This window comes from Antrostomus carolinensis, unplaced genomic scaffold, assembly GCF_000700745.2.
Source record: "Antrostomus carolinensis isolate BGI_N321 unplaced genomic scaffold, ASM70074v2 scaffold15002, whole genome shotgun sequence".
Lineage (NCBI taxonomy): Eukaryota > Metazoa > Chordata > Aves > Caprimulgiformes > Caprimulgidae > Antrostomus > Antrostomus carolinensis.
The window spans coordinates 12,117-23,398 of NW_010300273.1; the positions used below are offsets into that span (position 1 = coordinate 12,117).

Here is an 11,282-nt window from a genome sequence, read left to right on the forward strand (position 1 = left end):
CCACAGAGGTAAGGGCAAGAATCTGGACCAGCAGACAGAACAGCTAACAATTGTGCTCCTCAGCTTTTAGGACCACTCTGCCCTTAAAAATTATTTAAATTTTTTTCCACATAGTCCACATTTAGAAGGAACAGATATTTAATAGAAATTTAAGAACAAAGTAAGTGCTGTGCCCTCCCAAACTGCCCAGATGATGGGTATCCGCTTTGAAAATTGTATCTGTATCCAGCCCCAGGGTCCTGACAACCATTTCACACAGTAATTTAAAGTAAATACCTTTCAGTAGGTAATCCTGTCACAGCCATGTCTTGAAGTTCATTGATGTCAAGGTTCTTAGGCTCGGTTAATGCAGGAGGTGATAGCTTTCTTTTGCCATCCTGAAGTAAGCTTTTGTGTTCTGAATTCATCTTGCTTGGCTGATTTTCAGCAGCAGTAAGATCTGTACATGCAGAATGTTCACCCTGCTCCATCACAGGAATGGTTAGAGAGTGATTTTTGTACAGGTCTGTCTCCTGTTCTTCAGTGCTTGTGTTTATAGCTAAGTCACCTTCTCCAGTGACTAACAGCCTGGCAGTACCTGTTTCAGGGGTGTCTCCAGTTTTTTCGTTACCTGTCTTTGCTGCACTTAACACTGTGTCACTGTTCTCTTTTACATCTCCCTCAGTCATATTGCCAGAGTCTAGTTTAGAGTCAGTTTGCAAGCAATCATCCTGGCTTAGTTCATTTTTTAAGTAATCTATTAACCCACGCACGGTCACTTCCTTTTCTTGCTGTGCATCCTGTGAATTTTCCAGTGTTTCCAAGCATTTTCTATTTACTGGATCATTCTGTATCACCCGCATGTCATTCTGAGACTTAATGTCATGCATAAAATCGCTGCAAATGTGTGTATCCTGACTTTCCCCAGGTAACACATTAAAATTGTCTGTCAATTTTTCATGATTGTAAGATCCTCCCGGGACAAGTGTTGAAGCTGCCATGTCAGAGATGCTCTTGGCAATATCTGGATCCCTGTACTCACTTTTCTCCTGTTCATTTGGCTTAGGATCCTGGCACCGTTCAGTAGGAAGATTTACATCCTCTTCAGATGAAACGGGTTCTGCCTTACACTCTGTAATTAAGTTATTCCCCTCTGCTGTAGCAGCATCTTCTAAGTCCCTCTTCTGCACATCGCCTGTAGAGTTAACAGCTACAGCAGGTTGTTGCTCACTGTCAGAATATGCAGGGAAGTTCTCAGCTGCTGCCCCATCAAATGAAGCCAGTCCTTGCTTCTTTATCTCTAAGCTTATTAGAGATTCAGGATCAATGCCACTAGCGCACCCGCCTTCCTTTCCTTCCATCTCCCTGCTCTCTGGGTGCTCAGTGGTTTTGCTTGGCTTTTGCAGATTTTCCAGAGTGCATTCAGCAGGTGTAGCATCATCCAATCTAGGGACCACTTCTAAACAGCTACCTGGCTGCCTATTTTTCCCAGTGTCCTGGAGACTTGCTGGTGGCAGCTCTGTCACTGTGTTTTCTTGTTGCAGAGATTTGCCTTTGGCAGCTTTGCAGGAAGTCTCAGCAGCTAAAGACAACTCTTGCCCTTCTGCTTCTGAGGTGCCCTCAGGAGCTCCTTTGCTCGCCTTGTTTGATTCTGAAAAGTTCTCAGCACCACATAGTTCTGCTGTATCCTTGGCCACTGGACTCTGCTTGAAGCCTGCATGGTTTTCAGAGAAAAGTTGGGGTAATTCAGCACTCAGTGTGCTGTGGACTGTTTTTTTAAATATCTGGCTGATATGCTCCCTAAAGTCTGGGAGACTGGAGCCAATGTCCAGAGAGCTGCAAGTCAGAGCCTCATGCTCCCTTCCAGAGTTGTCTGCAGACTGCTCAGAAATACTCATCTCTGCCCTGGTTATGTTATTATTCTCTTTTGAAAGCTCTTCCATTTTTTCTGAATTCTCAGGTCTCTCTAAGATCTTACTGTACTTGTCATCTATGCAGATATTGGTTGCAATTTCCTCATTACAGCCGTCTTGTTTACCAACAGATGAAAGGCTCAGCAGCTTCCCTTCTAGTGCAGGGAGAGTGAACAGAGACTCTGCTGAACTGTCACTTTGTTGTTCTTTGAAGTTTACTTCACTTTTGGTTTCTTTGGATTTAATTGCAGATATCTCTTTCTTCAGCTTCTCAGAATTGAACTGTGTTAAGTTTCCAGTACTCTGCCCAACATTTAAAGTCTCTGGCAGGGCTAAACTTTTGTTTCCATCACCCTGAAAGCTTTGGTCTGGAACATCTTGTTCATTAACACACGTACTCCCTGCAGAGCCATTTTCTGAAATTGCTGGTTTACCTGTGCTTACCCCAGGTGAAGGACCTAAGTGCACAGACACCTGAGAATCTGCAGCAATCTGCAAATTAGAGTTACCTTCTAAGGTGTTTTGGCATGCTACCACTTCCAGCTCATTATTTAGCAATTCCCCTCCAGTACTATTGTTTGCATTGTTTCCAGGTTGCTGGCTAGGATGGCTGAGTGCAGAGGTCACTGTAGAGAGGGCTGTAAAATTTGCTGGACAATAAGCAGGATCCTCTGGTGTCTTTTGGATGCAGCTGGATTTATATGACTTATCCGTGGGAATTACTTCTCCATGAGCCTGTAACAGTGAAGGAGATCCTTGCACCCTTGGACTTTTATCACCTTTCATGTTGTGTGTTTCTGTGACCGAAGCACTGTCCTCACAACTTATCTCCGCGTTCCCATCTTTCCAGATGACTTCCCCACCAGCAGTCAGACCTTCAATCTTTTGCAAGTTTTTTGCCATTAATGGCATTTTTGCTTGAGTTTCTGGAGGAGATACTCGAGTATCATTTTTCTCAGAATTATCCGAACTATGTGCTATTTCTGTATCACTTGGCAAAGCCTGGGATATGTTAGTGGCACTTGCTGAATTCTGTGTCCCTGGAAGAGTGTTTATAGCAGCAGCACGGCTTTCACCAGTATTATCCTTCATCCTGCACACGCTGCCTGGCTGTTCATTCTTGTCAGATTCTTTAGAATACATATCAATATGACATGCTGCTTCATGCTGCCTAGTTGAGATCAAAGAATTATTATCCTGCTCAGGCTTGTTTGAGTTTTGCTTATTGCGGCAGTTTTCTTCTGCCTTGAGATCAGTTTTGTTTTGCTCGTTGCAATCTTGCAAATTAAGCATGGTCACACCAGAAATACTTTGCCCACGTTTGCTGCTGCACATATCCTCTGACACCAGGGCACTGCTTTTATCCTTGTCCTTTTCTTTTGCTGTGTCAGAGTCATGTTGTATTGGTGCTGGACCCAGCACAGAAGATTCTTTATTGAGGTGGTTTGAAACATTTAGAGGTATTTCTGGTACGTTGCTGTGATTTTTTAACTCCAATGGTGGTTCAGCTTTTAGAGCCCTTTCTTTGTGTTCCTGATCATCAGCTCTTGTGACAGTTGTCAGACTGCTTTGCTGCTTCTGCTGTTCAGGTCCTGTATTTGAAAAGCAGTCACTGTCACCAACAACAGACACTGCCTTCTCTGTTTGCTCTGCTTGGGAAAGAGCAGTTGGAACATCTGCATTTTCCTGCAATTCTCTGAAACTGCACTCCAGGGTCTCCAAAGAGCTGCACGTGTCATTCTCAGAGGGGCAGTTGCTTTCGCTGATGTGGCTGTCACCCCCTTCCTCTATGTGAACTTGCTGAGGAGTTACTCCTGAAGTACCGATCACATCTTGGGAGGTTTCTGAACAAGCCATCTGGATATTTCTGTGACTTTCTGCAGCCACCTGCTCCAGCTGAGCTTGCATCACCACATCAGATTTACATTCACTTTTCAGTGCCAAATCTTTCTCCTCCACAAAACTTTTCACTGCAGTTTGGTGCTTCTCCTGTTGAATATCCTCATTTTCTTTGCCATCCATGGCACTGCTTTGTACAGCTGCAGGTCCTTGCTCTGGATTGCTGTGAGGCACTTCAGTGATGTGACTGATCTGTTCTTTGGTTTCTGAAACCCATGAGGCCTCCTCGGTTTGCACAGCCACAAAATCCATAGTCCCTGCCAACTCTTTTAAGCCCTGGAGCTCAAGTTTTGATTTGGACATTTTTGTACTTTCTTCTGACTCGCTAGAGCTCTCAGGCTTCTCTTGACTCTCACTTTTACATGCAGATTCCAACACAGTTTCTCTAGCAAAAGCCTTTTCCCAGGACTCATCCTGCTTACTCTGCTTAATATTATTGTTCTCAGAGTGGAGGAGCGGTGAACTGTGTGTACCAGCTAAACAAACCTTTTCAGTCCCGTTACAGTCTGACTGGCCTGAAGTTTTGTCTTCTGCTTCAGTGTTAAAGCAATCAAAACTCAGTGGGCATGCTTCCCTTGGAAACTGTGGTGAAGCCACGAGTTTATTCTCCAGCTCATCTGTGGCAGCTGTTTTCTCTTCACTCATTTGATGTTCAGGTTTACAACCAAGAGAGTGTGAATTGCCTTCGGGTGATTTCAAGTTACTGTCTAAATTCAGAGGCTTTCCCCCAGCTTCTTCCCTTAGGTCACCTGTTGAAGTCTTTTCACAAAGACGGAATTCTTGGGGATTGTGTCCCAAGTGGCTGTCTTCTGTGTCCTGGTGGTGGCTACTAACAGAGTTCAATAGTCTTTCTGCCCCACTTGACCCCTCAGGTAATTCACTGATTTCTGTCACTTTTGCCTCCTCTGTCCTGATTTCATTTTTCTCTCCTGTTAGACTTGCCTCAGTTTCTTTTTGATTCAGCTCTGTGGATCTGCTCAGAGAAGTACTTACTGCATGTTTTTCCAGTAATAATCTTTTATCTACCAGGGAACTTTGCTTGGTGGGATTGATCATGCTTTCTGTTTCAGAAAGTGTGGTGCTTTCTCTAGACACATCATCAGCTTTTATAATTTCATTGCTACTGGCTTCATCTTTTGGGCTTTCAGTTGTGACAGCTGATTTTTGTTCTTCCTCTTGCTTAAATGATAAAGGCACACTGAAATGCTCAGCACTAAAAGGCTCCTCATCCTTTTGAAGCTGTCTTTGAAAAATAGGTTCGTTTTTCTCAGAGGCTGTTTTCACTGCTTCACTCCTCATTGGATCCTGAGAACCATTTCCAGGCACGTATTCCCTCGAAGGCTCTTCAGGCTTTGGTACCAGGAAGAGATTTGGAGGGTTAGAAGGCAACTCTGACATTAAGGTACAGGCTTCTAATTGTTCCCCTTTGCTTCCAGATAGAGCTGGATTTGCCTCATTCCCTTTAGCTGTTGTTACAGCCCCCATCTGTAGATTACAGACTTCACTGATCTCAGTGAAGCCCTGAGCATTCACAATTGCTTCAAATTTTTCACTGTCTGAGCCTCCTGTTACTGGATAATTTAGGATTAAGGTTTCCTTTTTCATTAGCAGACCCTCTCCACCATCTGTGTTCTGTCTACCTTGCTGCATTACAGTCTGTGCCTGACCTACTTCCAAAACTCCTCGCTCCTGCTTGGCCTCCTGAGCAGTAAAATAATCTCCTGCTTCTTTACCCTGGGGAACTGTGCTGACATGTGGTTCCCTCATGCCACCCAGCTGTTCACTCTGCCAGAGCAATCCCAATTCACTCAAACTCATTTGTGTGACTCCTTGCATTTCTGTAACTGCCGCAGGAGGGCTGGGCTCCAGGCTCGAGTTGCTGGGCTCATTCTCACTGTTTTTCATAGAAGTGGCAGCAATGTTGTTGCATTTTGGGCCTCTGTCCACAGGTTCATGTGCTGTTCCCTCTTCTTTGTCATTCACTGGACCTGGTGATGGCACTGCCTCATTGTAATTTGAGGTTAGTAACTCGTCATTGCTGCTTGTAACATCTACTGTGACACGTTCTTCGTCACACTCTGTAAAAGGCATCAAGATTGGTAGAGTTTTCTCTCTTGCTTCTGCAGCCTGCTTTAAGAAATCAGAGTCTGTTTGTCCTCCTTGCTCTTGCAAGATAGTGTTCTGTCCTGTCACCTCGGAAGACACCATGCTTGAATTTGGATTGGATACATCTTCAGCATTGTAGCTACTGATGCCTTCATTACTGACGCTGCCAACAATGGAAATGTTTATTTGTTTCATGTCAATAAAAAAGCAAAGAATATGAAGCAAATGAAGCAAAGAATAAAACTAGCTTGTGCCATTGATGTTTCAAAGCCATGCAGTGCATGCACCAAGAAGCTGATAATCTGGGTTCAGGAGCTAAACCATCAGACAACACATCACAGTGATTTAAATGCTCATTACTCTGGAAAATAAGCCTTACCTGACATCCACCATGCTCATGGCATGCATTTTAACCACTCCAGAATCTATCTTGGTTAAGTGTGGGGACAGGGGACACACATCTAACAGACTAAGGCAGGAACATGGGAAAACATGACAAAAATACTGGAAAAAAACCCACCAGTACCTCAAAGAAAGGTTTTTAGTTTCTCCTTCTATGAGACTACTTTGCAGAAAGCTAAATGTTGTGCAATCCACAGTAACTGCTTTTATCTGGCTATACTTTTATTGTGTAGCAGAAGATAAAGAAGGGCCCATCTGTTGAATGTTTTCTCCAACTAACAAGCACAGTCGATTCTCACCAAAAGGTCCAAGGTCTCACCCTGCCCAGTGATGTGACCATACAACAATACACACCCTATGAGGTCATTTTATTGCAGTGGTTTGTTTCAGTGCATATAATCTATAACGATTTTTATGATTTATCTCCCCACCCTTTAAAGATAAGATAGACTAAATGGAAGCAGAGATGATGTGGGTGCACTAAGTGCAGAGAAGGAGAAATTATTTTAAATATTTTTCATGTGCACTGCTTAGACCTCAGTTTCCACACCTAGGTTTGTAGGTGATGGAATAGGTTAACATTGTTATCTCCCTCACCTCCCTTGGGAAGCCTGGGCATATTTTCATTGCCTTAGGGAACATGGAGTGAAAGATAACTCAAAACTGAACATGGAATTGTACCTAGGAGCAAGGGGCATCATTTACTTAACATGAAATAATAGATCTTCCACCTCCCCCCTCCCATCCAAAGCAAGATACACAGACAACACGTCAAATGCTCGGAGGTCAGTGTGATGGCATCGTTCTCCAGTTCCATAGCTGCATGGAGTTCCTTCACGGTGAGCCCATCACTGGAGCTTTGCCACAGCTGAGCAGTAACAGGCTACGTTTCAGAAATTCAAAGTGCCCTACAGACTGGAGCTATGCAAGATGCCTGGAACACCTTCTGTAAGGCTGAGCATAGACTGGATTTTAAGCAATCTCCAGAAATCTGAGAACCCCTCTCCACTTCTCTGCCCAAGTTTCACACACAAAATACTTGACTGAAAAGTGAGTCAGTGACCAGCCCTCAGGTCCCTGAAGTTTAGGGTTGTTTTTAGACAAACACTGCCCTCCAGTAACTGCCCAGGCATCATTGAAGCCCCACACTCTTGGACTGTGCTACACTACACAAAATACACTTCCAGGTAGAGTTAAAAGTGAGGACTGCCCATTGCAGCAATTTTTGAGGGCTGCACGTAAAACTGACTGAGCCTTAGACCCTAAAAACCTTTTTCAAAGTTATTGCAATGAACTAGTCTTTAAAGAGCTATTGAAATTTGTCTATGTTTAGGCTGAGCCTCAAGTTTAAGGTAAAATATCTATGCTATACAATTAATTTATAGTTTTATGCTATACAATTAATTTATAGTTTCACTAAGTTTCAGTAATGCTTAGCATCAGCTTGTACACTTAATTTATAACACTAGTACATTTTATTTAAACTTTTAAAAATTATTTTGCTCAAAAGTTTTTCTTTTCCTAGCACACTGAGAACATCTATCCATATAAAACTGACTGACACTGAGAGCACCATAAGTGGCAGTGCAATATCTGGTATTTGTTGGATCACTGACAACATGGGGCATGATGGGACATGAACAAACAACAAGGAGATGCCAGGGGGTTTTCACTAAGGAAGGAATAGAGTTTATCATTTGATATTAATTTTGCACTTGGGGACCCTTAATTAGAAGAGGAAGGGCAAACCCCACAACATTGCATTGGGGAGGGGATGGAAAAGGGAGAGTCAATTGCCATCCCAGTTTTTTGTTCATATTACAGGTCTATCTTCTGATTAAATTGCTCATTAGCAGTTGTGTGCCCAGAGTTCTTCAACCTGGAAGCACGCTCCTGTCAGAGATATAGTGTTCAGTGGAAGAAGAAATGTGGGTGCAGGTTGGGGTGGAGTGGTGAAGCCCTCTAACCTCTGTGAAACTGAGTGTTGGAAAAAGTAGAAAACACCACCTACAATTAGAGCTTCTCCTTATCACTTATCTTTAACCTCCGATTCTTTACTCATTGTTAATCCCATTTGTCAACTGAGTTTAAAAAAAGCATGGTAGTAAATCTAGGATTGAACCATTGGTAATGTCATCAGACCACACATCATTATATATTTGCATTTCATAGACTTCAGCTGACTGAAATTTCTCTCAGATCTTTACCTCTATGACTGCTTTGTTACATTAGACTTCTACTTGCAGCTATTAAATGTGAAACAGTTTCAAATACATGTGAAGTGGTTTTCTTGAATACAATTGCCACTGCCATGCTGGTAGCAACTTTGTAAAGTTATAGTAATAAACCTGCAAATTAGCAGGCAGTTTACAATCCTACGAACTAAGCTATTCAGCATTATGAATCAACTAGAACAATTTTTATGGTGTTTAATAATGCTGAAAACTTGTTCATTTTACTCAGAAGTAGATGAAAGAATTGGGACAACTTTGTAACTAATGCAAGCCAAATAGAATTAAAGTGACAGTGCTGGCACATGCTGTGACAGCAACTTAAACTATCACTTTTAGAATGAAGCAGTACACATTCATCATCTCTGCTACTTTAGCTTGTTTCAATGTTTTATTCAGGGCATAACAGAGATTTGAAAGGTTCGAGTTTCCAACCATAATAAGATATGTCCAGACTGACCTGTTTGGATATCTCCATTTATTTTCTCCTTCTGATGTAGGTGACAAGGAAAATTTTATAGGGAAGATACCCTACATCTTCCTTTTCATTTTTTTTGTAATCTTGCTTTTCTGTCTGCAAGACACTGCTGGGGTTAGACAAACATCTGTTGGGAATGACTTAAGCACAGTTGATCCTGCTTTAGGGCAGAAGGATGGACCAGATGACCTCTTAAGGTCACACCTACTCCCATTATCTTCCACTCTTTTTAAAGGGAATAACACTACAGGGAAACTATACCACATGCTGAAGATAATTCCCTTGAGTAAAACCCAATCTACATGAAAATGTATTAGCAATCAATAATTACCTGCAGGGAGCATGTATTTTCAGACAACCCATTCAATATGATCAAACATAAAGCTACGACCCTAAAAGCTGGGGTTTTGTAAATACAGGAAAATAAAATGTGTTCTCTTTTGTGGTTACTTGATCTCTTTTGTTTGTAATCTAAACTAGCTTGGCATTATTAAGGGAAAACTTCATACTGTAGGGTAATATTTAAAACAAAACATGCAAATGACAAAGCACAAGAGAACATTAATGTTCTTTATAGCTCATGTAGAGCTTAGGGCAGAAAGTCATTTTGCTAGGAATAGTCACTGCACATAATTGATGATATGTTAAAAAAAATATTGTCATGCAAAGAGTTAGGTGCATATGTAACTTGAAATATGCAATTGTCTCGCTGCACTCAAGAGTTATCAAAGGGAACTTTTCCCTCCTCTTAGAAGTTAAGCACACAATTAAGGATTTGCAAGTTGAAGACCTTAAAATACTGACCATAAGAATGCTATCCTTCCAGTTACAACAACTAATAACACCAAGTAAAATCTTTATGTGTCTAAAGTGTTTATTTGGCATAAATAATTACAGAGAAATAGTTTGTTTGGAAGCACATTGCAAATTTACTGATTAATTTTTAATACCTGTAGTTAACCTCCTCCACCTTCAGAATATATGGTAGCAAATTCAAATTATCCTGGAACATTTAAGAGTACTGCCTAGTTATTAAGATACTTATGAGGACAGCACTGCCTGGTTTGTGTTTAGGGTGTGAAGCTATAAAAGATGTTAAGAAATCAATGACTTATGCTGCATCTATCAAAGTTCTGGATTAAGATCCATACCCAATCTACCACCCATTAACACGTGAAGTCACAACTTCCATTACTCTGCTTTGCCATCCACAGCAAAGGCTAGGGAACAGAAGATAAAACTAGCAGCAGCTAGACAAAATCTCTCTGGTGTTTACTGTCTGAGGAGAATGTGGAAGGGTAGGGGGTAGAGATGCCCAGAGATGTTAAACCTACTTGTTAAACAACATGAAATTATAATCCAACAACAGAAAATTGTAGATAATTTAAAATTTCCTTTTCTTACTCCTTTGCTTTCCTTCTAAAACATGCAGTAGTTGTTGAAAGGACAGGCAGCCTTTCCAACCCAGTCACACTGGTGAGGGAAAAAACACCAAGTGCTGAAGCCTATGAAACCCAGAGGTCACATACGGTTGCTCTCCATACTGATGTAACTCAGAGCCTGAGTGATTATATTCCCAGGAGTATGAGAGCCTGAAATCTGAGGATGAATTTAGAAAGCACCGAAGGGGACAAGTGCCAGCTCTGCTACCACGACACACATATAGCTGCTTCTCAAATGTTTCTGTTCTGTTTCCCCTGACACATGAGAGATCAGCATCTACATTTTAAGTTCACACATTTGGACATGCTGTACTGGAGGATTTGAGTTAACTTAAAGAATCCTGCACTTTAATCTGTCCCTAAGAGATATTGAGAGTTAATTAGGAACAAGGAAATAATAATAATAATAATAAAAGAAAGTCAGAGTTTTAGAGACAGAGCAAGTCACTATTTGAAGTTTTCAGTGTAAAAAAAAAAATCCACATGAAAAATCCATCATCACTAAAGGGCTGCTAACAGCAGCCAACTTCCCCCACCCTCCCTGTATATCTAAGCTTTCAGGAAAAAGTGAAGCAGGAATAATGATCCATATGATCCTCCTGGGAACTGTCCTCCCCTTCTCCCCCTCCACCTCCAATCACTTTTCACCTCCCTGTTCCATGCACATTATACAACGCAGGGCCTGCAGTATTTTAAGTATGACCAAACTAAATTATTCTAACATTTAAAAAGTAAGCTGTACTACTGCTGCAGGAAGCAAACATCGCCAGATCTTCAGTTCCAGTTCCACAACTGGTTCCTGGTCTCTATCCAAGATATCCAGAGCATCAGC

At 41.7% G+C, this 11,282-nt stretch overlaps 1 protein-coding gene across 1 annotated transcript in view; it reads right to left on the reverse strand.

Moving 5' to 3' along the window:
• Positions 1 to 276: 276 nt before the first annotated feature.
• Positions 277 to 11,282, reverse strand: part of LOC104521167 (uncharacterized) — a gene marked incomplete at both ends in the record, with an annotated part of 14,775 nt that continues 3,769 nt past the window's right edge. Inside the window, one exon of the mRNA XM_010163082.1 lies at positions 277 to 6,060. Within this exon, the coding sequence (XP_010161384.1) occupies positions 277 to 6,060 (5,784 nt within the window). The remainder of the gene's footprint in view (positions 6,061 to 11,282) is intronic.